The 27702-nt window shown below is 54.3% G+C and overlaps 3 protein-coding genes across 5 annotated transcripts in view; 2 read left to right on the top strand and 1 right to left on the bottom strand.

Moving 5' to 3' along the window:
• Positions 1-10891: 10891 nt before the first annotated feature.
• Znf683 (zinc finger protein 683) lies at positions 10892-16713 on the top strand. The gene is made up of 5 exons (XM_060379351.1): positions 10892-11806; positions 12315-12525; positions 13482-14131; positions 15403-15531; positions 16519-16713. Exons 1-5 carry the CDS (start codon positions 11390-11392, stop codon positions 16585-16587), a joined length of 1476 nt encoding a protein of 491 aa, XP_060235334.1. The 5' UTR covers positions 10892-11389; the 3' UTR covers positions 16588-16713.
• Positions 14429-17997, bottom strand: LOC132652979 (uncharacterized). 2 transcript variants are annotated; one of them, XM_060379352.1, is made up of 4 exons: positions 17589-17997; positions 17246-17351; positions 16699-16833; positions 14429-15480 (listed from the first exon to the last, which is right to left on the bottom strand). In XM_060379352.1, the coding sequence occupies exons 1-4, from the start codon at positions 17995-17997 to the stop codon at positions 15453-15455; spliced, it is 678 nt and encodes a 225-aa protein (XP_060235335.1). In that variant the 3' UTR covers positions 14429-15452. The 2 variants fall into 2 exon arrangements, with proteins under 2 accessions (XP_060235335.1, XP_060235336.1); XM_060379353.1 differs by lacking the exon at positions 17246-17351 and adding an exon at positions 17172-17202.
• A 252-nt stretch (positions 17998-18249) lies between these two features.
• The window catches only part of Crybg2 (crystallin beta-gamma domain containing 2), a 31533-nt gene continuing 22080 nt past the window's right edge, over positions 18250-27702 (top strand). For both annotated transcript variants that reach the window (XM_060379348.1, XM_060379347.1), the window contains exons 1-3: positions 18250-18369; positions 20676-20745; positions 22611-23341. In XM_060379348.1, coding sequence (XP_060235331.1) covers positions 18257-18369; positions 20676-20745; positions 22611-23341 — 914 coding nt within the window. In that variant the 5' untranslated portion in view covers positions 18250-18256. The remainder of the gene's footprint in view (positions 18370-20675; positions 20746-22610; positions 23342-27702) is intronic.

The following is a 27702-nucleotide window of genomic DNA, read 5'->3' as shown; positions in this document are numbered from 1 at the left end:
TCATGAATTTGATGCTTCAGCTTTCCCGGGGGCGGGGGGACCATAACGCCAACCTCTCAGACATGGGAGTATGCGCACACAGGGGAGGCGCAGATCTCTGTAGCATCCCTCTCCTGACACAGGCCTGTGGTCTCCAAGGCGGCTGTGGAGGGGGTAAGGCAACAGCTCTGAGTATCAGCCCGTGCCTGGCACACAGCCATCCAGTCAGGCGTGGGCACTGCTGTCCTGTGAACCTCTCATGTGTGGTCGGGGCTGAGCCGATTATCAGAAATGTGCTGCTAATGACCTGGCCGGAGGCATCCACCCCTGACAGAGGATGGAGACTGACAGGGCTAAGCCTGGCCTCGGGGTGCTGGGAAGGAAGTAGAGGGAAAGTCCAGAGGGAGCTGGAGCTGGAGAGGAAGCAATCCTGAGAGTGGGAGGCTGGATGTCTGGTCCCTGTTTTGTTTTTGCTTTTAAGACTTGTAACTCAAGCCAGGCAGTGGTGGCTCACGCCGTTAATCCCAGCACTCAGGGGGCAGAGGCAGGCAGATCTCTGTGTGTTCGAGGTCAGCCTGGTCTACAGAGTGAGTTTCAAGACAGCCAGGGCTACACTGAGAAACCCTGTCTTGAAAAATGAAAGAAAAGTAAAAGAAAAAGAAATCCCGTCACCAAAACAAACAAAAGACTTGTAACTCAGGCTGATCTGGAATTTGGTAATCCTCCTGCCTCGGCTTTCCTAGTATTTGGATTACATTTCTGCCCACCATGGCCAGAATAAAGATAGCTACATTTTGAGTCTCATAGAAAATTCCTAATCCAATAGAAGACTTAGAGACATGGGGCATCCGGATCTCAAGGGCAGATCAGGACTCTGACATCAAGGAACCTTCAGGTAGGAGGACACAGTCGTTGCTCTTAGCCCAGTGATCCCCTGACCTTCCAGCCACTCACCCCGGCCCCTCCTCATTCTGCTCCCTGATCCCCCTTTAGACTTTGGGCACCTCCCCAGTCTGTGCAGGAGGACTCGTGATTTTGGACCAAGCTTCTATTTCTCAGGAACTCCTGGGGGGTTTTCTTGGAAGTGTGGGCGGTGAGAGTCTGCCTCCGAGTGGTCACCAGTCTCTCCTCAGAGACTGTTTAGGGAGGGGACAACATCCCTTGGCCTACCACAGCCCTCTCAAAGTTTCCCCACAGCTGCTCTAAGAGCTGAGGGAAACCGCAGACCAGAGGCTTAACTACTGTCTCTGCTCAGGAGAGGCTGGTGGTGGAGGGGGTGGGGAAGAGGGGCCCTGCTTTACAGGCCCAAGTGGGCACAGAGTGGGGTGTGGGGTGGCAGGTGAGTCAGGCTGTGACAAATCCCCCTGCCAGCAGGCTGCCTCTGAGAGGGTCCTGAAGAGCAGGTTTTCTCTTCCTTGTCCCCATTATTTTTTTCCAACCTTCATTCATTCATTCATTCACTCACTCATTCATTCATTAGTTGTGTGAGTGTGTGACGACTTTCATTCAAGTGTGCCACAGCCCTAATAGAGAAGTCAGAGGACAGGTTTGCAAGTGTCAGTTCTCGCGTTCTATCCTATGGGTTCTGGGAATTGAACTCAGATCTTCCAGCTTGACAGCTTGTCTCTCTGTACTGTTTAAGATGAGAACCAAGCAAGTTGTTTCCAGGCACCCCTAAAAGCACGTGCTCAGAAAGAGGCTAGAACCAAGCTGTGCTTGCTCTGTCCCTCGTCCTCGCTCCACGCCCTCAGTCAGGAACCCACGGAATCCTGAATTTTCCAGAATGTTCCCAGGGACTTCATTCGTGAAGTTGGGGTACATCCCCGCCTCTTTTCCTCCCCGTCTCTTCTCTCCCTTCCCACACCGCTCTCTCTTAATTTTCTTTCTGTAGATCTACCTTCTTCCGTGTGCGTTTTTGCCTGCATGCCCGTGTACCGTGTGCGAACCTGGTGCCCGTGGGTGTCTGTAGAAGGAAATGCAGGCCCCGCCAGGCGGCCAGCCTCCTTGGCACACTGCACTTCTAAATAAGAAGCGTCGCAAACCGCGCTCCTGAACTCAGAACGCTAAACTCGGAGGTAGCGTGAGTAGCCGGTAGCTGGCCTGCGGATGAGTCTGCACTCCCCACGGCTCCTTTAATGCGCTTCTTCCGCACACACCCTCGGTGGTACAAGGTCTCACTCTCCAACCTGAGGCCAGGTGCTAGCCAACCGTAGCCAACAGGCTTCCGCTGTATAGTGCTTGTTCACCTTCACTAAAACCGCCTCTGGTGCGGCTTGCCTCCGCGCCTTTTCCCGGCCCGCAGGCATTGCTGTCTGGTTGGGGGACACTCTGGTATGGACAGCAGATGTCAGAAGAGGGTATCAGATCCCCTCGAACACGAATAACAAATAACCTGTTGGGAGGCGCTATGTGGGTGCTGGGAATCAAACCCAGGCCCTCTGTGAGAGCAGCAAGGTCTCACTGGTCAGCCAGCTCTCCAGGCCCAGGGTTTCTCTGTGTAGCCTTGGCTGTCCTGGAATGATTTTGTAGAGCAGGCTGGACTCAAACTCACCTCCATCCACCTGCCTCTGCTGCCCACAGTGCTGGGATTACCACTGTGCCCAGCTCAGGCCTCGTCTTTAAAATCAGAAAATGGTACAAATAAATGAACACCATTTTACACCATTGGTCTTGCTGCTCTGTGATTGTTGCCTTTGGAAAAAGGTTTGTCCTCTCCAAGTGTCATTCCTACGTCAATGTCACGGCAGAATCTATCACCACGGGCTCTTCAAGGCTGTTCCCAGGGAGGGACGCAAAGGCAGCTCTGGGTTTCTCTTTGCTTCCATTTTTTTGTTGTTGTTGTTGGTGGTGGGGTTGGTTTGGGAAGAGGGTCTCATTGTATCATCCAGGCTGACTGGAGTTCAAGGTCCACTTCCCTCAGCATGTCAATGGCCGTGGCAGAGGCATGCACTCCACACATCTGCTACATCTGTGTACGTGTTTCAACTGCCTGTGTGTGTCTGTGTACCACCTGTGTGCCTCTGATGCCATTGGGGAGGAGGGGGAGGTGTTGGTTCGGGGAACAAAGCCAGGCATGGCGGCACAGCCTTTCAGAGGCAGGACAGGCTTTGTGAGTTCTAGACCAGCCGGGGCTACCTATGAGACTCTTGTGTTTCACACACTCACGAAAATCAGCATGGGAGGTGTGGCTTGAGACAGCTCAGTGGTGAAGGGCGCTGATTTCTCTTCCAGAGGACCTGGGTTTGAATCCTGGCACCCACGTGGTGCCTCACAGCCATCTCTGGGAATCTGAAGCACACAGGTGATACACATGCAAGCGAAACGCCATATATCGAAAAGATATATAGAGAGATAGGGAGAAATAGATATATAGAGAGATATAGATATAGAGAAAAGATATAGAGAGAGATAGAGAGATAGAGAGAGAGAAAAGATAACAATGCCTCTAATTGTCTTGCACCTTTTGTTTTTTGAGACAGGGTTTCTCTGTGTAGCCCTGGCTGTTGGGGAACTCACTCGGGGGTTACACTATACTGTGCCTTTGGTTTTTGGCATCAGGATATTAATTGACTTTATAGACTATTACAAAGCGTTTCCATCTCTTTTATATCTTGGGAAAATCTTTGAAGATTTCACCTTATTTATTTGTTTTCTTTTTTGAGGCCGAGTTTCACTGTACATGAAACTGCCGGCCTGAACCCCTCCCCCCACGTGAACCAAGCTGGCTTCAAGCTAGCAGAGAACGGACTATCTCTGCAGACTTGGCAGAAGGGTCAGGCGCAGGGACCCTGGGACAGGCTGCTGGAACCGGGACAGAGAGTGTGTCTAATTGGCAGGAACGTTGCTGTCAGTCCCTCAAACTGATTTTCTTAAAACATCAAGAGATGCTGGACACAGTGGTGCATACCTTTCATCCTAGGTGGGTCTCCGCGAGTCCGAGGCCAGTCTGGTCTACATGGTGGCTTCCAGGACAGCCAGAGCGCTATAGTGAGACCCTGTCTCAAAGACAAAACAAAGCAAAAATGGAGAGATTTTCTTTTCCTTAAAAAGTCGTGATTTTTCCTGTTTTCTGGAACAATTGCGACCTTTGGCAGCACTGGTCTCCAATTACGGTACCGACGTAGCTATTCCAAAAATGGCGTCTGCTCTGAGCTTGGCCTCCGTCCGCAGCCTGCTTCTTCCTGGCTGTGCTATACTCTGTGACACGGGTGTCCATTCTGGACAGCTTTCCTCTTCGGGTGGGTTAGAGGTGGACCGACTGGAGAGGACCCCCGTCCGAGCAGCACGGTGGGCCATGCCTCACAGTGGCTGAGAGCGTGTTAGCTCCTTGGGGAGCTGGCTCAGCGGATAAGGCACTTGTGTACAGAAGTGAGGGCCAGAGTGTAGCCTCCCCTCCCCCCCCCCAGTTACTGAACCCCAGCTCTGGGGTGGTGGAGACAGGAATTCCTTGGGGTGAGCTGGGCGGTGACACTAGCCATGCCTGAAAGCTCTGGGTGTGATTGAGAAACCTGCCAAAAGGAAGAGCCTGGAGAGCAACTGAGGAAGATGCCCGCAGTGTCACCCCAGATAGCACATACACTAGCTCCCGCACGTATGCCTGGGTACCACACGCACTCATACACATGCAAACAACAACAGGAGGGAGAGGATTTGAATCCTAGCAATGTGACTTCTCGTTTCTAACTGTTGGGGATGTCGGAATGAGAGGCTTGGTGGGAAGACCTTGGCTGTCACTTGAAGACATGGTTGGACTTTCGTATCCAGAAGGAGTAGAAGGTCACCGCTGGTGGACCGGGAGGATGCGAGGGGCTCCATGCCTCTCTGCAGATGTGAGAGCTGGACCACCCTATCTCAAGATCTCTTCCTCACCCTGGGGTGTGAAGTCAGGACCCACTCCGTGCCTCTGACAGACTGACAGCTGGGCTGCCCTAGGAGATAAGCAAGAAGGTGTCAGGCAGAGGGAGGAAGGTGTCAACCGCAAAACAGAGGTGGGGAGCCCCCCAATAGCCCAGTCCTCAGAGTCACTCACGTCCTGCATATCCGCTTCTCCCCCTGGGCCAGCCCCCGGTGCCAGCCCCTCTCCTGGTGCGGTGTGCCAGCATGGTACCCTCAAGTAGGACATAGGATGAATCTCTTGGAGACATGTGCGCAGAGTCAGTTGGCACTGGGCTGCTTAGCCCCAGTCCTGGGGATGGCAGGGATTATGGGACAAGGAAGCATGCATTTGCCTGTGGTACCATTGCATTCCTTTTGCACTGTGCAAGCTGGCTCAACTCCCAGCTCTGCTTTGCTTTGCTCCGCAAACCCATGCCCTCACAGCCATCGTGTCCTGATGCTCCCACCGCTGTTGATTTGACAACACCCAGCAAGCCGTCTGTCAGCTTGTCTGCGGATTCCAAGGTCTAATCCATATTCCTGTGACAGGCGGTCCCGGGAAGTCGTCCAGCGCCTGATACCTCATTGGCAATCGGTAGAATCGAATGAGGGCCCGGATGTAACTGGGTAGGCCGAGTGGATCCAAAAAGCCCCCGGTTGGATCCCAGCATCATGGAAAACCAGACATAGTGACATGTACTGGGACTCAGAGGCAGGAGGATCAAGAATTCAGGGTCCTCCTGGGCTAGCAGAGAAGCTGAGGACAGCCTCGCCTACATGAGATCCTGTCTCAAAATATGTGAATGAGTGAATGGTGGGTCCTTGAGAGGGGGCTACTTGCTAATTCCATAGCTCACCTCCCTAACCCTTACTCTGGGCCATTCCATCCATCTTGATTTTTCTGGGCATTTTATGGTCATTCTTACCATATCACATCTCCTCATAGAGCCTATATGTTCCTTCTCCTAGGGGACTTTTCAACCTTAACTTAAATTGTGTGATTTTTAAATATATGTATATATTTAAGAATGTATTTGTATATTTATTTAAATATGTGTGTATATACAAATCTTTAAGGTTTACCATGAGTTTGTGTGTATGTATACACACAAATTCATACAGTGAAATGATTACTACAGTCAAATAGTAGTCACTAATTCAACATTAATATAACACCTCCCATAGTCACCTTTCACATGTGTGTGTGGCGGAAATACCTAAGATATGCAGGCGTGGTGACACACATCTGCAATCGTAGCTCTTGGGAGGTAGAGAAGAGAGGGACCAGCTTCAAGGTGAGACTGTCTTCTACAGTGAGTGGAAGGCCAGCTTAAGCTACTTGAAACTTCTGTCTCAAAAACGATCACACTCAGCCGGGCGAGGTGGCGCACGCCTGTAGTCCCAGCACTCCAGGGAGGCAGAGGCAGGTGGATCGCTGTGAGTTCGAGGCCAGCCTGGTCTACAAGTTGACTCCAGGACAGCCAAGGCTACACAGAGAAACCCTGTGTCAAGAAAACAAAAACCGGGCTGGAGAGATGGCTCAGGGGTTAAGAGCACTGGCTGCTCTTCCAGAGGTCACAAGTTCAATTCCCAGCAACCACATGGTGGCTGACAACCATCTATAATGAGATATGGAGCCTTCTTCGGGCATGCAGGTGTACATGCAAAACACAACATTGTATACATAACAAATAAATAAATCTTAAAAAAAAAAAAAAAGAAAACAAAAACCAACCAACCAAACAAAAAACCCTGCCACACTCACAAGAATAAGAATGTAGTTAAAATAGATGAGGGACCCTGACTTCAACCTCAGGCACCACACACAAAGTTTCTGAAATCTGATGTTCACAGCTAATTCCCAGTAGACTCCAAAATCCTTTCCCCCCTTCTTTTAAGTTTTTATTATTTTACGTGCATTGGCGCTTTGCCTCCATGTGTGTCTGTGTAAGAGTGTCCGATCCTGGAGTTACTGACAGCTGTGAGCTGTCATGTGCTGGGAATTGAACCCGGGTCCTTTGGAAGAGCAGTCAGTGCCTTAACCTCTGAGCCATCTCTCCAGCTCCCTTTTCTCTAAGATTTTTTTTTTTTTTTTTTTTGAGACAGGGTCTCACCATGCTGGCCAGAACTCTCTGTGTAGACCAGCCCTGAACCCACAGAGCTCCTCCTGCCTCTTTCTCTCCAGTGTTGGCATTAAAGGTGTGCACCACCAGGCCCAGCTAAGATTTTGTTAAACTTATGTGTATGTGTCTGTGTACGTGTGCAGGTGCCCTCTGAAGGCACCAGAAGAGGGCGCTGTATCTCACAAAATTACAGGGGTTTTCCAGCTGCTTCTTTTGGGTGCCAGAACCCAACTCAAGTTCTCTGTGAGAGCTGCTCAGCCATCTCTCCGGCCTCCCCTCCTTCTTCTTCCTTCCTTTTTCTTTTTCTTTCTCTCCTGCTCCTCCTCCTTTTTTTCCACTTAGAATCCCCAGGCTGGCCTAGAACTCGGGATCCTTGGGCCTAAGGCTCGCACCCGGCCTTGCTCTCTCCGGTACTCTTCGCCATCCTTCTCATTCCGTCTCTAGCATCACCTTATGTCACCGCAGCTTTGTACCCCGATTGGCCTTACCTCGCACCCCTGTAAAAACACCCTTCCACCCTCTGATCTGTCCTCAGGTGTGGGGTTCTGTGATGTTGAGTGAGTCACTTTCTTTCGCTGAGTATCAGTTTTCTCCCCTGTAAGATGGGAACAGTAACATCCATCTTGAGGCGCCACCATCCATGGCACTGACAGGAAGGGGCAAAGCTTGTAGACCAGTCTCTGGTACACAATGAGGGCTGCCATGGCACCAGGGGCAGTTCCTGCGCTGTGTAGACTGGGCCCCGGCAGACAGCATTGCACGAGGGCAGTGATCCCCAGCCAGGAAGGGGTTAATGAACACAGCCATAAAGCAGAACTCAGTCTACCCAAGCGCAGCCCTGCCCTTTTGAAGCCTCTCAGGGTTGAAGCTGCTTCAGACCCCTGCCTGACCAGGGTGACAGAAAACAGCAACAGTTGCTCCCTTGTTCCGAGAACTTGCTGAGGGCCAGGCCCAGCCTCAAGGGCTTTACCCTGATTCTCTTGAAGGATCCTGGACAAAACCTCCGTGAGGCAGAGATTGACAGATGAAGAAAGCAGAGCGATCAGAGGACTTAGAGCAGGATGCCCTCCTGCGGGGCCGGATTAACCACTCCACACACAGACACACAGACACACACACACACACGCACACGCACACGCACACGGGGACTCTGAGGGTCCTCTTCCCATATTGTCTTCCTCTCTGTCTGCCGATAGGGGACCGTCATAGGAAGCAGGTCCCCACAGAGGAGCGCTACCTAGCAACAGGTGATGAGGGCCCCGTGTGAACCCCGGGGCGCCCAGCAGCGATGCTGAGGGGAGAAAGAGAACAGATGACACCCACCCTGTAATTACACGTGCAGATTGAAATCTGCAGAGATGGCGCATCCTGTTCGCAGTGTCCCTGTGTCCCTGTTAGGCTCTCACAGCTGTCTGTGTGCTCCAGCCCCAGGGGAATGCCTCTGGCCTCCTCAGGGACCTATGCCCCTCTGCACGTACCCACATGCCTGCACACATACACACACAGTTAGAATAATCAAACAAATCTAACCCCCCCAAAAAAACAATCCTCAGCAAACTTAATGTTGATTCGCCAGTTTGCTGCTTCGTTCGCCTCCGTTGTCATTTAGAAATTGCAAGTTTTGGCAATCATCGAACCTCTCTTAAAAAGTTAGTAAAGTTTTTTGCACCGTAAGCGGGAAAAAGGGTGGGTGGTAGTGGCACAGACAGGTCTCTGGGTTCAAGACCAGCCTGGTCTAGAGAGTGAGTTCCAGGGAAGCCAGGACTACACAGAGAAACCCTGTCTCAAAAACCACAAACCAGACCAAACAAAACAAAAGCAAGAAGAAGGAATGATGGTAGTCGGGGGCTGGGCGGATGGCTAACTGCATTGGCTGCTCTTCCAGATGACCCGAGTCCTTCCCGACTCACATGGGATCCTCTGGCTTCCGTGACGCACACGCACGGTGCACAGGTGTGCGTGAGGGCAGAACACCCATACACATAACATAAAATAAAATCTTTTTTTGAAGGGCGGGGGTTTAAAAGCTCAGTGACCATTGGGGAGCGTGGGGGAGGGGCGTTACCACGTAGCTCTTCTTTTAGATTCTCCCAGCGGGGAGACAGTGTCTGTACCCCCCCAAGAGTGGGGAGGCAGAGGTCGGGGTGTCTCTGGGACTTCCTGGCCCTCCAGTCTAGCTGAATTGGCCAACCCTGGGTTCAGTGAAAGACCTTGTTTTGAAAAATCAGATGGAGGGCTGGAGAGATGGGTGGGGAAAAGCAGTGACCAAGAGAGATGAAAGACCTTGTTTTGAAAAATCAGATGGAGGGCTGGAGAGATGGGTGGGGAAAAGCAGTCTCTCCAAGCGCCTGTGCTCACGTGTGTATACACACACTTAAAAAAATAAGCATAAAATTTAAAAGTAAATATATATATATACATAATATATGTTTAATTATATGTGTGTGTGTGTGTGTGTGTGTGTGTGTGCTGGAGGAAGAAGCCAGCTATGGTGCTCTGCCCTCCATACACGTGTGCGCACAGATGCGTACAGCCAGGTATACGTGCATGCACACAAACACACCCAAAAAAAGTAGAGGGAAGGCTTGGGGTGTTGTTTAGTGGCAAAAACACTAGCCTACATGTTCAAGGCCCTGGGTTTAATTCCCAGTTCCATAGTAAATAAACCGCAGGCAAGCCACGAGGAACCTCGGTAGTGGGCAGTGAGTGACCGCCAGGACTGAGACTCTCCAGTGTGTTAGCAAGAGGAGCTCACATCGCCAAGAGATAACCAAAGTCCAAGGTTTGACGATAGAGGACGCTTGCCAGTTTGCTGTGAGACTTTGAATGAGTCTTGTTATTAACTCCCTCTGAGCCCATTGATCATGGGAAGAATAAGACCGACTGACTCCTCAGATTTGTGATGAGGATTAAGTGGGATAAAGCACCTTGGGTACACAGCAGGCCACTTGCAAAAGGGGCTGATTCTTGGGATCCTTGGGAGACTCTGACTTGAACGCTGTTCCTTCCTCTTCTGGTCACACGGACTCCTCCCCGTTGTAAGGTGGAGAGGCTCCAGCTTTGTGCAGAGGTAAAGCACAGCAGACAGACAGACAAACAGAAGGGCAGGGCTACAGTCCTCAGAACTTAAGTGGTGGAGGCAGGAGGATACCGGGGTTCAGAGCCAGCCTGGGCTACAGAGGGGGTTTGAAGCCAGCTACAGGAAACCCTGTCTCAAAATAACAGCAGCAACATGCTATATCACTGGAGGCTGGGGGCAGCCAGGACCACAGGCAAAATCCACTCTGGGCTGTGGTGGGTGTTGGGTACACATGCACCCAACACCAGTGCTTGGGAAACAGAAGAAAGAGGATCGGGAGTTCAAGGCCAGCCTCAGCTATGGGAGACCCTGTTTCAAAAAGAGAAAAAAAAAAAAAACAAAACAAAAAAAAAAAAACAAGCAAGATTTTTGGCCCTAAAGACCAAGGGGGCCTTGGCAGCCTGCTCTGCACCCTTCTCTTTCTTTTCAGGAAGCCTAATAAGGCAACTTCAAATGTGTTGCATCTTCCTGTCATTTCTCTCACCCGCTGGGGCCTCAGCTAAGAGCACCACTGCCCACCTGCCCAACCTCCTTCCCTCCCAGCCAGAGAGCACTGTGGCAGAACACCGAGAGGAGCCCACAAGGCCAGCTGGTGCCTCCCAGACCACGGTATTTGAGACGTGAGGAAGAGTTGGGAGAGAGGGAAAGAACGGGGGTTGGCGGTCTGAGACAGTGGACTGAGGGTTTTAGGGTCTGGGGGGGCATTTGGGGCCACTTAGGAGGGGAAGGGTGGAGAGGCATTTGCCCAGCTAGGGTAGCAGGGCATCAGAGCGCTGACTGGCAGCCAGCCGAACACCGGGGCATCTCCTTGTCAGGCTAGCTGGGTGGCATCTGTGGCCTCTCCCTTTCTGGGATTTCACGGCTGTTGAGGTTGTCAAGCTTGGAACAATCAAGGTTCATAAGGCCCTGATGTTGCCCAGAAAAGCTGACTGGAGAGCCTGGATGGTAGGAGGCTCTGGTTGGCACAGTCCTGTGCTCCTCAATTCTCAACAGCCTCGAGGAATCCAGAATATCCCCTCAGAGCCCCCTCTCTGCACCTTCCGGGAAAATCCTTGGCTTCTGCACGTCAGGACTAAGACATGTGTAGTGGTGGCACACGAGGGAGGCAGAGGCAGGTGGATCTCTGAGTTGAAGACCAGCCTGGTCTACAGAGCAAGTTCCAGGACAGCCAGGGCTACACAGAGAAACCCTGTCTTTAAAAAAAAAAAAAAAGAAAACAAAAAGAAAAGAAAAGCAGCAACAAAACCAAGACAGTTGTCACACTTTAGCTAGGACCATATCCATTCTCCTTCTTTGAGACAGGGTCTCCCAGCCTTGACCTCCCTATAGAGCCATGGATGACCTTACCTACAGTCCTGATCCTCCCTCTTCCTCCTCCTCTTCTTCCCGAGTGCTCGAATTACAGTGTTCCCACCATGCCCCGTTTATCTGTTGCTGGAGATCAAACCCAAGGCCTCACGCATGCTCCACACAGACTCCGCCAACTAAGCTACGTCTCCAGTCCGTCCATCCCTGCTTACAGGAAGAAAGTGACCTGCTCGCAGTCTCACCTCGCAGTGGGCGAGCCACAGCTGGACAGAACGCAGCCTTCACAGCTCGCCTCCACTCACCCATCTCCCGATCAGGTAGCGGGAACATGAAGAGAAAACCGGCTGCCCAGTTGGGTTGTTGCTACAAGACAAAGGCCCTGGGTGGTTCAGGAGGCTACTTGTCCCCCAGCCTGGACTTCCAGCTCTGTCAAGATGACCAGGTAGGGACCTACCCTCCTCTCCCAGAGTGGCTGCACATTTTCAGGAATGCCTGAAAGAGCGAGGCCTCCACCTTCCCGAGGTCCTGAGTACCCGCTTTAGGGGGCTCAGATTATCTTATGGACAAGAGAGGCCACACAGAAGCTTTGCTGGCTGACCATGGACTTGGACCTTAGGGGGAGGGGACTCAGAACTTCACTGTGGGCTTTGCAGTCTTGGATGAGGATGTCCCCCACAAGTTTACTTGATCTCGTTCGGGATAACAGAACAGACACATACCAGGGTGATCATGAGTCGGGGCGGTTAGAGGGAGAACAGGACGGGTTATATAAGGAAGAGGGAACTGTCTACGGTCAATGAAAAGAGCCCTTGGAGAAAGAAACCTTTTGAGAAGGGCAGGAGAGCATTAGAATGCAAGGTGTGGTCAGCGGGAGCCCATAGCTTCCCTCCTTCCCTTTAAAAACCAGACTAGGAAGCCCAGGCCCTCACGCCCCTTTCCCTCCTCCCCAGGTCTTCTCAGCCAACACCTCTCAGTCACTTCCAGACACAAGGGATGCTTGTGACTTGTCCCCGGCCGGCTGGATGTGTCCCTTGCCAGTGGCACCAGCTAAGTCTTCCTTGCTGGGCTGCCCCCATTGGCCGGACCTATGCCTGTGTGCCTTGCAGAAGACACCCCTGGCCGGGGGCCCACAGGATCTCAGAGAGGACGCCTCAGACATGAGTGAGTCCGAGGTCTGGGGCTGGATCTGAGAGCTTCACTGGCAGGTTGAAGGACACAGGTTTGGGGACAGAGAGGGGGCTGGGACTCTGTCACGGGTGAGGATAGAGCCCCAGGCACACTTTCCTGCCTGTGTCCGTGGTATGCAGGCGGAGGTCAGAGGGCAGCCTGCAGGAGGTCAGTGCTCTGCCTGCACCATGTGGGTCCTGGAGCTTGAACTGAGGTCATCGGGCTTGGCAGCAAGTACCTTTACTCACTGGGCCAGCTTGGGGACCCTGTTGTTTTCATTTTTTGTGGTTGTTATTCTCTTTTATTGAGACAAGATTTCATGTAGCCCAGGCTGGTCTCATACTTACTATGCAGCCAAGGATGACACTGAACTCCTTCCTGATTCTCCTGCCTCTACCTCCCAAGTTCTGTGACAACAGGCGTGTACCTCCGTGCCCGGCAAAGAACTGAACATTTCATTAAAAGCACTTTAATGTAAATTTAGTCATGTGTTCAGCAGCTAAGGGTCCCTTGGGTCCCTTATATGACCTCCTCTTGACCTGTGACACCCAAATTTATATATTTTTTAATCCGGGACCTCTCCCTTAAACTTCAGCATATCTCTCTGCACACCTGACCTTTCCCCTCCCCCATGTCCAGTGGGGTGTTCATTTAACCCTTCTCCCTGATGCGCACACGACAAGGCCCCCCAGCGCCCCAGATGTGCGCTTGAACCCTCTCCCTGATGTCTAGTTAGGCTGCTTGTAGAATTTTCTCTCTCTGAAATTGCCGGGCCCTCCCTGCACCCTGGCAGCTTTTATTACAGACTCAGTAGCAGTGGAGAAACTGAGTCCCAAAGGCAAGTGCCTTCGCCCAAGTTGCCTCATCATCATCTCGCAGGTTCTTTCCCAACTCAGAGCTGAGCGGGCTTAAGAGGAGTCCAGACTGATGATCTTCCCTTTCTGGTTCAGGGCACCAGCCGCCGAGAGTGCACGAGGGCTCTGCTGACAGTGAGAAACTCACAGCCGAGCATTCCCCGGATAGAGACCAGATGGGAAACCAGCCAGAAAGAGGCCCCTGCCCACCCCTCCCTCCTCAGACCGGTTTCTCCCCAGATGCCAGGCCTCGTCCCTGGACCTCCTGGCCCTGGCTTTCTCCCATTCTCCTCTCCAAGGAGCTCCCTGCCCACATCTACCCCTTCTTTCCAGGCTACCCGCTTCTGCCTCCCCCTTATCTATTGACTTATGGGCCCCTACCTTCTGCCCAATGTCTGCACCTCCTCATGCCACCCCCAGACACCGCGTACCCCACCGTGGCTGTGCCCAGCTTGCTCATGACAGCTGTTGGGGCTGGGCCCCGGATCCTCCAAGAGAAGACCCCGCTTCTCTACTCGCAGTGCCAGAGCACCAGCCACACCCTCTGCTCGCGGGTCAGGAGCCGGAGCGCTAAAGACGCCTTGACCCCGGGACAAGCTGGGGTGGCAGCTCCGGCGAAGCGGGCTCCGCCAGGCTCCCGGGCGGGTGCCGGCGCCCTGCCCTACCCTCTAAAGAGAGAGAATGGAAAAATCTTATATGAGTGCAACTTGTGTGGCAAGAGCTTCGGGCAGCTCTCCAACCTCAAGGTATCGGTTCCCTGGGTCCTGCCGTCCCCTTCGATCCTCCAGTGTCTCTCTTGCCTTTCACCTCCTTCCAGAATCGAGTCCTGGAGTCTGGAAACCACTCCTGGACACCTCCCGGGGACGCATGATCTTGAGGTTTCCACCCGGGTGGAAACCCAGGACACGCTGACCTGGGCTTGGTGGAGCGCACTTTTGGCTCTGAGGTTCAGGAGACGGAGGCAGGAGGGTAATGGCAGACGTTCAAGGCCAATTTGGGCAATATAACTCCATCTTAAAAAAAAAAAAAAAAAAGCTGGGCAGTGGTGGTGCACGCCTTTAATACCAGCACTTGGGAGGCATGGGCAGGCAGATCTCAGTGGGTTTGAGGCCAGTTTGGTATCTATAGCAACTGCCAGGACAGCCAGGGCTTCCCAGCAAGATCCTGTCTCAAAAAATAAAAAGGGCGCAGGGGGAGAGGAAGCACATTGGAGTTCCCTCCATCCTGGAAGATTGTCTGTGGGATCACCTTCTTTAAGCTAAACGTGGGAAAACTAAGGCCCACAGTAGATGGAAATTTTCCAGGGTAACCTCGACTTATCAGTGGGTTCAAGTTTGGATTTCAGTTTCTCGGCATCATCTGTTGAGCTCTTTCCGAGACGGTATCCCAGCTAAGCCTCTTTATTGCTTTCGAAGATCACAGAGAAAGGGAGAATGGGGAGGTTTTGTGGAATCAAGACCACAGTCTTACAAACTTTTTTCAAGTGAGGTCCCACAAACCAGGCCAGGTGCTGTAGGTGCCATCATGTATGTCCTCCATCAGGGGCCGCCCGTGGGCCCCGCTGTTATCAGAGACCACAGCTATGTGCAGGCATGGCTACTGGGGAAACAGCTCCGTTGGGACCTCTGAGGAAGGGATGCCTAAGCCTTAAGCCTCCAACCACCCAGCAGGCTAGCAAACCTGCAGATTCCCGGGCCCCAGCCTCAGAGGTGATGACTCAGCAGGGTTAGGCTCTGCATTTTTGGCATGCTCCCGGGCTCATGACAATGCTGTTGGCCTGTGAACTGTACTTTAGGGAGCTCCTCTAGGCAATACCTGGGGTACCCCTTAGATGTCTTCCGGAATCTCCTTCACAGGGCAGACCAAAGAATGAGAGCGTCCTGGGAAGCCATAGCTCATGAGGGAGGTGATGGAGGCCCAGACGCCAGCAAAGCCTCCCGCACAGGGCGTGGGTGGAGATTGGGGTGGAGCCTGGGCCCTGCTGGGCCTTCTGGGCAGCTGGCGAGATCTCTTCCAGGTCCACCTGCGCGTGCACAGCGGGGAGCGCCCTTTCCGGTGTGCGCTGTGTCACAGGAGCTTCACGCAGCTGGCCCACCTGCAGAAGCACCGTTCCGTGCACACCAGCCAGCGGCCCCCCCAGTGCCGGGTGAGGCCCTCCTCCCTCACTGAACCCCTGCAGCCTGGTGGAGAAGTTCGGGCCCCTGCAGGGGTGGTCACCCGGGCCTCTATTTCCCAATCCCGGGTAGGCAGAGAGTAAGCTAAGAGGTGAGAAGATGGCTAGTGGAGAGAGCGGATGGTGTGTGTGTGCGCGAGCGTGCATGTGAGAGACAGAGGGCATGTCTTAGGAGGAGAGGAGCATGCGTGCTCTTCCCACCCTCCGAGGGTTGTTGAAGGGGCCGTAGCATATGCCAAGAATACAAGTAGAGAAACAACTGGATCATTCTTTGAGTCTGCCCTCACCCTTTGGGAGAGACTCCTTTTTCAGGGGCAGAAATGAGGGCAGTGTGGTGTGGTTCTGAGTCTCAACTTCGAGATCAAACCGCTGATCAAATTGTAGCCCCTCCTCCCAACTCGGTGATGTCATAGGACCCCAGTGATGTCATAGGACCCAGGTGATGACATAGGACAAGGGTGATGTCAGGACCCAGGTGATATCATAGGACCCAGATGATGTCATAGGACCCAGGTGATATCATAGGGTATGGCCTTTAGCTAGTGGCTTCTTAGCCTTTGCTGTCTCACTGGTTTCTTAGTCAGTCCTGGCTTGCCAGCTCCCGAGCCCCCGTAAATGTTGACTGTACCCGCTGATCCTGCAGCTCCTGAACCAGGGTTCTATGTGATTGCCTTAATTGGTCTTGCCTACCTAATGAGGTTAGGAGTCAAAGCTCATCTATTACTGACAGAGAAAGAAACTCAGGGGGGAGTCACTCACAGGAAGTCACCCTGGGATGAAAGAAGAATGCTAAACCCAGCCTGCCAGGCTGTGCCATGCTGTGGGTCCCACAGAGAAGCCATCAGGAAAGGCTTCTGGGCCTGCCTTGACAGGGAGGTGTTTCCAAGATGGGTGGGGGTGGGGAGAGTGTCCCTGAGCCAGCTGGAGGACAGGGATGATGCGAGCGCCCATTTCTCTCAGATATGCCACAAGCGCTTCAGCAGCTCCAGCACCCTCAAGACCCACCTTCGCCAGCCCTCGAGTGCCTAGCGGTCCCAGCGCAGCGTCTCTGCAAGCCACCTCACCCCACATGTCTACCTGAAGCTGCACCAGAGGCTGCAGGCGCCTCGGCCCCATGGCCTGGCCACTCCCCTCTCTCACCTGTGCCCAGTGTCGCCACAGAGCAGGAGATCTTGTGGAAGCATCATCGGGGAAGGACGTGGGCTGGTCATCAAGGTGTCCTCTGGATCCCAGGGAGAGCAAGGGCAGCCGGCTTGAGCAGCGGTGCTAGCATTTCTCCGGGAGCAGAGTTGGCAAAGAAAAGATTTCTCTTTGTGCCGCCTCAAGGCTTCCCGAGCATCTCCAGTGTCGGGGAATGTCCCTGCCCACCTGCCAGATCCCGCCTCTCCCCGGGAAGCAGAGCAGGGTACACAACCCACGTGGGGCGGGCACCCGCAGCCATCTTCCTCAGGCTGGACCTATCTGGGACTGAGCGCACCGTCTCAACTCACTGATGAACAGTGCTACCTTTAAGGGCTGGGTGAAGGCAGAGTGTGCTCAATGGGGGGGGGGGCCGGGGGGAGGGAACACCAGAGGCAGGAGGACCGCAGGTTAGTATCGGCCGGTTTAGTTACCCGGTGGGATGGCCAAAGCATCCTGAAGTAACTGGAAAGGAAGCAAGACCTGATTTGTGGGCAGCTGGCTTTACCTGCCATGATCAGGTGGGGCGCGATTCTCCACCGGACGGGGACGGGGCTCAAAAAAAGAGACGCCAGAGCCTCCTGTCCTCCCATGCCCCAGAATCATTATGTCCCCTGTGTATCAGGACGGGGGGGGGGGGGGAGTAGAGCCAATTAGGGCTACAGACAGGGAAGGACAGGGAAAAGAGTGCGGCAGTTGAGTCCTGCCTCCCTGGAGTCTCCTCCAGGGGAGACCCTCAGGCATGCAAAGCCTTGCTTCCCCCCCCCCCCCCCCCCCCGCGCGTGAAAGCAAACTGCCTGGGAGGATCAGGTTAGCACCCAAGCAAAGGAAGGCCGCACCGAATGACTCACTTCTGGCCGCTGTGAGTCGGTCCTTCGTCCGAATGTCGGCAGGGGGCGCCAGTCGCACCTCTGTTGGTTTCCTGTGGCTCTCCTCACCTCCGTGTGAAGTGACAATCCCACTCCACGTGTCTGGTGGCTCCAAGACGGAGAACCCTCCTAGGGATGGCATCAGGCGACGGCAACGTGGGCTTCGGCCTCGCCAGCGACGAAGGCCCGGGTTCTGCTCAGCGTCGCCACAGCTTTGGGGAGCGGGGATGCCAACCCCTCCGGCTCCTGCACGCCCAGTCGGCGAGACTCTGTCCGCGCTCCGCGCCGGAACCTTCCCAGGCTCCATCCCGGTCCCCAGCCCCGGCGGGTCCCAGACTCCCTTGCTCTTTGCCCAGGGCGAGGTCCCAGAGGGCGCACACACCTCTGACATCCCCAGAGGCTGAGGGCAGGAGCTCAGGAGGGCGAGGTGTGTGTGAGGCTGGGGAGGAGTAATCGGGACCGAGACCTGGAGTGGGCACCTGCTCCCCAGGGCATGGACAGCATCTGGAGCAGGACCCCGCCCGCCGCCCTTGCAAGCGAAGTCGCTGTTTGCTCAGGGGGACGGGCCGGAGGAGGCGCTTCTCTGTCTGGACAGCGGATCCGGGTGGCACCCGAAGCCAAGCGCCCAAGCCCCAGACCTTGATCTCGCCATGAAAGAGCCGCGCAGGGGCTTCGGAGCTCGCCTGGCCCGGCTGTTGACTGGACTAGGGGGCCGAAGGGAGAGCCAGGGGAAGATCTCAAAGGAGGCCAGAGCCCAGGATAGGTGAGGGGAGATGAAGAAAGGCTGGGCAGAGCGTCCCTGGCCTAGGGGTATGCGCTTGTGACGAGTGTGTATAAAAGTGTAACTGAGACTTTGGGGCAGCATGTGTATCTCAGAGCACAAAAAAATATAAGTGACAGTGTGCTGTGATTTGGATCTGTGGACTTCGGAGTTTCTTTTTCTTTCTTTCTTTCTTTTTTTTTTTTTTTCTTTTTTTTTTTTCTTTTTTTTTTTTTTTTTTTTTTCATTTTTAGAAGATAGATATCCCCATGTAGTGATATAAAGCAGACTGGTCTCAAACTGTGCCAATCCTCTTGCCCAGTCTCCCGAGTGCTGGGATTACACTCCATTGGACTGTCCTTGTGGCTTTTTTTTTTTTTTTTTAACTTGAAGCAGCTTTGACAACTTCCTGTCAGGCAAGCTGCCTGCCGTACCCAGCAATACCTCCTCCTGCTGCTCCCAGCTGCGGCCCGCTGTGGACTTTGGTCCTCACGTCACAGACCAATGTCCTTCCAGCCTCTGTGGTCCTTTGTTGTGAGTCTGGAACTGTCTTTGCACTGTGTGGGCCTCAGCTGCCACCCATGGGTTTCCCTTCTCGTCCTCGAACCCGGAGACAGCTCTAAACTGCACCCACAATGAACCCTTCGATGCCACTCGCTTCATGCTCTCCCTGGGTGATGTGAAGCAATCCTCTTGGCAGCCCCATGAGACACGTATCCCGTGTGACTCAGATCCGGAAGCAGAGGTTCAGAGACGTGAAGTCACCTATCTAAAGTCACACAGTTGGGGAGAGATGATGTGCCCCTTCGCTGGCCGACTTCTGTGTGTGCTTCTCCAAAAGCTGTTGCTATGGAGATGGCCAGCTCGAAAGCCAGTGAGGGTGGGCAGCTACCCATGGTTGTGTGCGGGCTGAGTGACCAGAGTGAGTTCCTTCACCTTTCTGAGCCCTTCGTGGTAGCTTGCCCGACAGAGAACAGCCTGCCCTGTGGATGACCGAGACTTAACGGTTACAAGGGGAGAGTGAAAATCCCACTGGGCTCCAGTAGTTCATGGGCCCTGCGTGAGCAGAGCGTGTGGGTGTGCTGTAGTCCCGGGTGTTGGGTGTTTGTGTGTCTGTGCAGTTACTGGGCAATTTGTTCTGATCTTATCGTGACGCAGCTGTCTTCAGGCCTGCTGGCCCAGGAGAGGTGAGGGCGTGGCGGGGGCGCAGGGGAGGGCTTTGCCTTGCTCTCTCACCCTGAAGAGGGGAGGGCCCAGCCACCCTGTGCCTGGAAGCCTGAGTGCCCTGCGGTGCCCACACCCTGCCGGGGATCTGCCCACCCCCACCTGGAAGACACACCCTCTCCTCTCCCTTACCCTGTCTGGCAGAAGCCTGCCCTATAGGCCTGATAGGCTCTCCCTCCACCCCTCCACACTCAGAGAGGAGGCTGGCTCAGGGTGCAGGTGAGTCAGGAGTGAGGAGGGCAGGAGAGGGAAGGCAGAGGCAGCATGACAGTACATGCATGCTGTGTACACAATTGGACCCCATTCTTACCAGCCGTGGGAATGAGACCCTGAACTGAGGTGCAGGCCTCTGCTTCCTGCTGATTACTCAGGTGAGGCACAGACGGTTGGGCAGCACACTTTTAAATCATTAGTGCAGTGTCTAATCAAGCTTTGGTTTTTTGAGACAGGGTTTCTCTGTGTAGCCCTGGCTGTCCTGGACTCATTTTGTTGACCGGGCTGGCCTCGAACTCACAGAGATCCCGCCTGCCTCTGCCTCCTGAGTGCTGGGACTAAAGGTGTGCACCACCACGCCCGGCTCTGGTGACTTTAGCCTAAGGATCTCTAGCTGTGTGTGACTCTGCACAAGTGGCTGACTCCCTGTGCTTCTGTTTTTCTTATCCGAAGAACACAGATACTGATATTCTAAAAGTGACCAGAAAGGCACAGACCCTAGGGTAAAGCCTGGCACCCAGAGGGTTTTGGTAAACATGAAGTAGTAGAGTCATCAGGGCACTGTGGTCTAGTTGTATGTGTGTATGTATACTCACATATGTGTGCATTCGTTCTTGTGTGTGTGCATGCTTGTGTGTGTGCGTGCATGCTCACATATGCACCTGTGTGTGTGTGTGTGTGTGTGTGTGTGTTGGGGAAATGGTGAGGAAAGCAGAGGAGGCAGCCAGTAGGCCTTCTTCTGATGTTTGGGTTGCTCATCCTGCTGAGCTGTGGGCCCTGGATTAGGTGAACTAGGGGCTGCAGACAGTCTGTGTGACAGGCGTTGGACAGCAGGATTCTGCTTACTCTTTTCCCCTGTGCTTTCTTCTCAGGCCCTGGGGCGGCCAGAGCTGCCCTGACCTTGCTCAGGGTCAGGGTAGCACCAGCGATGTCAGCCTCAAGGTAGGATAAATATGAAATGCAGGAGGCTCGGGGCAGGGGCTCTGGAGGGCTGGGCAGGATGAAGAACCCAGACTCCTGGGCTCTCCCTGGATTCTGAGGCCTCCTGTGGCCCTGGCGATCCCTCCCCTCCTCAGTCAAAGGGGGATAGGACAATAGTGCGACCGTCAGAGTTGTGGGGAGGAAGTCAGTAACGGAGGTAGGCCAACATAAGGTCTGGGCGTCAGGTGTGTGCACTTGGGGCTGGCAAGACAGCTCCGTGGATAAGAGCATTTGCTGCTCTTTTAGAGGCCTGGCTTCAGCTCCCAGCAACCCATGTCTGGTGATTCACAGCTGTCTGTAACTTAGCTTCAAAGAATCTAGTACCGTCTAGACTCGGTGGGCCCCTGCACATCTCTATATACTGGATATACTCAGACACACGTGTACACATAATTAAAAATAAATATCTAATGAGTGAAAGGATGAAATGTTAAAAAATAAATAAACAAAAGTGTACTTAGCTCTGGGGTGCTGGGGAGGCATGTGGTTACAGGCTGTTTTCAGGGTCTCCTGCTCCTCTAGTACTCTTGACCTTCCTTCCTCTTTGTTTTCTTTTCTTCACTCCCTGACCTAGTCCTGCAGGGTATACAGAGCTCTTGGTTAGCCTTCTGATGGTTTCCCTCTCTGCAGTGGGGACCTGAGCCACCGGCAGGACAGTGACAGGGCTCTCCCTGTGGAGATCAGATACCTGCCTCTTCTAGAGTCACGAAGGCAGCCAAGTTTCCCCCCTTTGCTCCTCGTTGCATTCCTGTGCTTCCGTACTCTGCGTGGATTATCTCGGACCACTGTGTGTCACCTCTGGAGTCTCCTGCTGCTGTGATCACACTCAATTCACCCACCTACATATCGGGAACTGATGGTGCGAGGGGCACACCCCTGCTAGCAAGCAGAAGAGCTGGGATCCAGGCCCAGGGTGCTTCCTTGTGGGCCTGATCATCCTGTCTCCGACACCTCAGGAGGTTTTGACCCTGGGGAGTGAGAGACCAAATCTGTTTTCCTAAATGAGTAACTTAAAGATGGTGGAATCAAGCAGGGGGGCGGTGGGGGGTACACACCTTTGATCACAGCACTCTGGAAGCCGAGGCAGGAGGATCTCTGCAAGTGCCGGTCCACCCTGGTCCACATGATGAGGACAGCCAGGGCTACACAATAAGACCCTGTCTTAAAAAAATGCCAAGGACACAAGTCCATCCTTGAAATCTGTTATTGTGAGGCAAGTGTCTAACTCGGTCTGAGATCCTTCAGGTCAGGAATTGGACCCCTCCAGCAGTGGGGTGAGGGAGCCCTGCCTCGCTTCCCTCGTGCCCTGTGTTTATCTCTACGCCCACCTCCATCTTCCGGGTGCGCTGTGGGCACTTGGGGCTGGGAGGGTTCAGGGGAAGCAGCTTCCGGCCTTTTGGTGACTGGGAGCAGGCAGAGGCTGCGGGCAGTTGCGCCAGGCCCGCCCACACATTCCCTAATCCCTACATTAGGGCCAGGGGCCCGGGACCCTGAGGAGGCAGCAACAGGATTGAAAGGAAGTTTCCGTAAGGGCAGGCCTAGCTGGGCCCAGCGCTGCCCCAGTGCCTGAGGACAACGGTGTGGTGCTTGGGAGTTAGGAGCCCTCACCTCCCTGCTGTGTCACTGTCTTCTCTGGGCCTCGCTCTCTTCGCTCTCTTCTCCCCTAAGACAGGAGGGCAAGGGCTTGGCCGGGCCCTGCCCCACTGTCCAGCTCTGAGAGTCCTGCTCAGTTTCCTGTGGGTCAAGGAAGGCAGCCGAAGATGTCCAGAGGGGAGGCGGCATCACCGTGTCCCCGTCCCTAGGTCCCTGCCTCTGCTTTCCACCAGGTCCAAACCCAAAGCTGTTCGGAATGGGACCTTCGGGTCAGGAGCCACGGTGGCTTATGGAGTGGGAAGAGACTACACATCTCAAAAGGACGAAATGAACCCCTGGGGAGGCTGCAGAGGCCGGCTGTGGGCAGCGCCTGTGACTTGGCCAGCTGTGGCGCTATGGACTATGGGTGCCCCACACCAGCGGGCTCTGCGGAAGCCCTTGGTGCTCCCAGCTATCCCTCCTGCCCAGAACCCGCCCCTCCTTGGAAACAGGGATCCCCAGGCTATCCCTGCCAGCACCCCCAGCACAGCACCCCAGAGGTTCTGCTGAGGTCAGAGCCGCCTGGCGACCTGGGAGACGCACCCCTGTCGCCCCACCCTCTGTCCTTCCTCCCTGCCGCAAGGGCAAAGGGCAAGCCGGCCGCCCCAGAGCCAGCCCAGCCAGAGCCAGAGCCCCTACGCACTCGTCCCCGCGTCAGAACGACCCGCTATCACATCACTGTCACCCTGCAGGAGTGCGGGCGGGCACCCGGGGAAGAAGGCGAGGAACCGGCCAGACCAGCTCCCCGCCCCTGTGGCCCTGAGGAATCCAGGGGCTGGCAGGAGCCTCCCCAGGAACTCCGCCCCATCGCTGGGTGTCCAATCAACCCTCCCGGGGAGCCGTGGCTGAGAGTCCCGCAGCATCAGGGAAGCACGGCGCAGCAGGAGCTCCGAGTGGGCCGGGAACCCGGATTCCCACGCAGCGGGTAAGTGAAGTTTGGAGCCCAGGGGGGCGCGGTGGTGGTGTGGCAGCGCCTACCTGGGTCCCTCTGTCTTGTTCTCACGCTTGAGGCTCCCGTTCATTCGGTACCTTGTGTGTGAGTTGACTGTGTCTACTCCCTGACTCTTTGCTTCTGCCCTTCTCTTTCTCCCTTCACTCTCAGACAGGCCTCCGAAAGCCCACCACGGAGAGGGAGAAAGCCCTCCGTCTGGAGGGATAGACTCATCATGGAGAGTAAGGGCTAGCCAGGGTACCCCTCTCCTATCAGACACGGTGCCTACTCCTGGGTTCTTTGCAAGAGATGGCAGTGGCAGCCTGGGAACAGGCATCCAGCCAAGGCTGTGTGCGCTGGCGCCGGTTCTTTACCTCTCTGGGCCTCGCTCTGTTGCCTGGGTATGGTAGTCAGAGATGAGGAAGAAGGGGGTGGCTACCGCGACATGCTTTGAACTCCGTTGAGCCTAGCTGCCGAAATAGCAAGGATGCTTATTAATTACACGCCGTTGGCAACCGTAATTACCCCAGCCGGCTCTGCGGGCAGCCACGGGAAGAGGCGCAGGGACTCCCGGAGCTTTAGGTTTTTATTTGTGTTGAAGTGAGTCCCCTAAATCAGCCTGGTAGGCTCGGGGTGGGGGGAGGGAGTATGGAGTCTTCAGTATCACTGAGGAAGAATGAACATGATGGGTCCCCAACTAAGAAAGCCCTGGGCCACCAGAGGGAAGCTCTGAGAAGCTCCTGCTGCTGGTGATGGTGGTGGCGGCTGTCACCTACAGTTTGCTTTTGAAGCATAACTTTATTTAATCCATGAAATGGGGGCTAACCTTTTCGCGCGCACACACACACACACACACACACACACACACACCTGCTAATCAGAGCAGGGACCTGAGTGAGGCTTAGCAAGGGTAAGAAGACATGTGCCCAAAGCCAACCGGAAGTCAGAATTGAAACCCTGGTCTGTCTGTGCCCTAGCCATCGGCCCCGGCCCCCTGCCTTGCAGAGGCCTCTTGGGCCCAGGGCAGAGCTCAGGGCGGCCTGTGGTTGCCCTGTGGGACATGCTGTGGATCTGACGCCACCAGTAACGGAGGCCAGAGCACGGAGGCCCACAACAGGAGTTAGGGTGCCCGCTTCTGTGCCTAGGGCGGAGGACGTGGTAGTCCAAACTGGGCCTGAGAGCTGCCAGGGTGAAGACAGCCGGTCAGAAGATGAGGGAGTGGGAAGTGAGCTGGTCTGAGCCTGACCGAGAGGCAGGAAACCGACAACAGGGGTGAGGTGGGGTTTCTGGTTGGCTAGGGAAAGGAGACAGGGCCGATGAAGGCTCCTCAGGGACACTGTCCTGCACTCGCTTTTTCCTGGCGGGGTCTTTAAGCAGGGTTGACTGACGTGGGGCGAGCGCCCGAGTAGCCCCAGGGCAGCAAGTGGAAATGTAGAAGCTCGAGTGCACCAACCTCGTATCTCCCCTGTTCGAGGGCGGCCGAATCGCCGAGGACAGGGAGCGTGTCTGTGGCTGTGAACCCAACGGCTGCGTGCTGGAGTTAGGTGCATGTGTGCTACGGCGCTGTGCATTTTGTGGTGGAGCATGTGGCTTGCGTGCCCTGCATGCCCCGCATGCCCCAGGGTGTCTCTGTGTTTGTGTCTGTTGGTGTGCGGCCACGCGTGTGCTGGCGTGTGCGTTCCTGGGCTGTGTTGGTCTAGGTGAGTGTCTGTATTTCTGGGCTGTGTGACGTGCTGGGCCTTTGACTCTGTGAATGCCTGTCTGACGCAGCATGGATCTGGCAGCATGTGGGCCCGTGGACTGGTTTGGCCTAGTTTGGGGGTGACTCACAGGCAAGCGGGGAGAATCCCAGGACTTGTTGGGTTAGATGAGATTTTTTTCCCACACTCCCCCAACCCCCCCTCCTCAGCAGCCTCTCCCTTCCCATCCCCACACACCTTGTTTAGAGGTCACAGGTCACCTTGCTAGCAAATCCACTTGTGGACTCGGGCCCTGGGGAAGAGAGGGTTCTTGGAACAGGACTTCTGTTTGCAGGGGAGGTAGCTAGGTTACTGGGGTGTGTCTCCAGACAGAGACAAAAATGGGGAGCTATAGGCAGGCACATTCCAGCACACGTGAAAAACATTCTAGCAGTCGTGACTGTCTAGGGATGGGACAGGTGAACTGCCAGGAGGTGACCTCTCTGTCCCTAGAAGCATGCAGGCAGAAGCTGTGACCACATGCTTAAGGAATGAGTAGCCATCAGGGGGTGTTGTCCCTGGGTTGGGCTGGGCTGAGAAAGGCATGGAGCTGATTGCCCGGAGTTAGACCATCAATAGACTCTGAGCCGACCGCCTTCCTTCAGCTTCCCTTGGGTGGTTTTCCTGCGGCTTTGCCGAAGCCCATGGGACTTTTCAAACATCTGATCCTTTAGCTGTGGACTCCTAGGATAGCAGCTTCCTAAGAAAGCTAGCCTTGGGTGAGTCCGATCAGGGTTTGGCACTTCACCTCAAATAATTAGCACTGAATTGAACGAATGAGTGAGCGAATGAGTTATAACTCAAAAATTTGCTGCTTGCTGTCGTCGACAAGGGGTCTGGGGAATGAAGATAGCTGCTGCTACTCAGGAATGGAGAGGGGGCTCTGTGAAGGACAAGGTGGAGACCCCAGAGGAGAGGGCAGCGCTTCAGTGAGGGTGGGAGGGTCAGGCTCCTGTGAGGAGCTGAGGTGTCTGTGTGGGTCTGTTCTCAATGCCTCATGGCTGAGGAAGTCTTGGGGGCCACCCAGGACCCCCATCCCCATTCGTGGGCTGTCAGGGCTTCCACAGGCTCTATCCCAGACGCTGTGGTAGCCACCAGTGGTCCTGGAGTTGAGTCAGACATCCCTGGGCCTCAGCCCCTTTCATCTATGCCCCTCATAAAACCTGACTCACTGCTGGGGCCACAGGGCAGGTCAAAGTTCTGGTTTCCTCCAGTTTCTCAGGGAGGAGGGAGGCAGAGATGGGGAAGAGAATTGGGGCACTGGGCCTCACTCATGGGGTAGCCTGGGGAGGCTGGCTCGTGGGGAGATGAGGTGGCCCAGGTTGGGTAAACACAGACCTCTTTGGAGTCCCTAGGTCTGAAAACAACTTTGCTTGGGGATAGGGGGATAAGGGTAGATTGTTCCCTAGGGTCTGACGTGGGCACTTTTTAGGGTGAACCCCAGGGCTGGCACGCACCTCAATTGGTAGAGTGCTTGCCTAGTGCGCAGGAAGCCCTAGGTTGCATTCCAGTGCTGTGAAATCCGGGAGTGGCGGTGCATTCTTGTCATCCCACCACTCAGAAGGAGAGACAAGAGAATCCGAAGAGATGATTAAGTGGGCAAAGGTGGTCTGCGGCCAAGCCTAACAACCTGAGTGCTATCCCAGCCCATGTGGCGGATGGAGACAATCCACAAGATGTCCTCTGATCTCCTCATGCACAACCCAGGACACACACACACACACACACACACACACACACACACCACAGTCAGTCAGTAAATGTAACTTAGGAAAAAAAGAAGCTCAAGACCCTCTTCAGTGACAGGGAGTTCAAAGCCAGACTGGTCTACATGAGGGCCCGTCTCAAACAAACACCCAGACCTCACAGTGAACCCAGCCAGTCATGGTAGCACACACATGTAATTCCAGCCCTTGGCTTGGGACGCTGAGCAAGAAGGATCAGTATGAGTTTGAGGCCACCATGGGCTACGTCACTGCTGTCAGGCCAGAGTCACAGAGCGAGATACAATCTCAAAACATTGAAAAAAAAAGAAAGTGTGGTGGCACATGCCTTTAATCTCAGCATTTGGGAGGCTGAGGCAGGAGGATCTCTGTGAGTTCCAGGCCAGCCTGAACTTACATAGTAAGTTCCAGGATGACCAGAGGTACATAATGAGACCCTCTGTTAAGGAATAAAAACAAACAAATATTAAAAAATTTAAAGAGTAGCTACCAAACCAGAGACCTGATTTACCAGATAAAAATGTCTACATCTACAAAAACACATACATACATACACACACACAGACATACACACACACATACATATGGGGGCTGGCTCATGGAGGTACAGACTGGAAGATGAGCTGGCCAGGTTAGGCAATACATATACGGGGAGTCTGGAACATGGTTAAGCTCTTAGGATTGGGGTTCAGCTGTGAACAGCTTTTTTTCATCCACCCGCACCTTTAAAATCTCATTGACAGAACAGAAATGTTTGTTTATGATTTAGTAGCGATCTATTCCTTTTAGAGATTTATTATTTTAATTATGTGTATGTGTGTATGTGTCTGTGGGTATGTGAGAGTCAGGAGGTCAGAGGCATCGACTTCCCAGAGCTGAAGTTATGGTAAGT

Source organism: Meriones unguiculatus, chromosome 3 (genome assembly GCF_030254825.1).
Source record: "Meriones unguiculatus strain TT.TT164.6M chromosome 3, Bangor_MerUng_6.1, whole genome shotgun sequence".
In the NCBI taxonomy this organism is placed as follows: domain Eukaryota; kingdom Metazoa; phylum Chordata; class Mammalia; order Rodentia; family Muridae; genus Meriones; species Meriones unguiculatus.
Note: the sequence above shows the minus strand (reverse complement) of the source record. Positions and strands in the feature narration are given on the sequence as shown.

Coding starts and splice junctions, on each gene's coding strand:
- LOC132652979 (XM_060379352.1), bottom strand. CDS start 17,997: ATGTCAGAGGTGTGTGCGCCCTCTGGGACCTCGCCCTGGGCAAAGAGC. Junction 17,352..17,588: donor CCGACTCACAGCGGCCAGAA/GTGAGTCATTCG, acceptor CCTGATACACAG/GGGACATAATGATTCTGGGG. Junction 16,834..17,245: donor GCCCCACCTGATCATGGCAG/GTAAAGCCAGCT, acceptor CTGCTCCCGGAG/AAATGCTAGCACCGCTGCTC.
- Znf683 (XM_060379351.1), top strand. CDS start 11,390: ATGGATGACCTTACCTACAGTCCTGATCCTCCCTCTTCCTCCTCCTCT. Junction 11,807..12,314: donor AGCTCTGTCAAGATGACCAG/GTAGGGACCTAC, acceptor CCTCCTCCCCAG/GTCTTCTCAGCCAACACCTC. Junction 14,132..15,402: donor GGCAGCTCTCCAACCTCAAG/GTATCGGTTCCC, acceptor GATCTCTTCCAG/GTCCACCTGCGCGTGCACAG.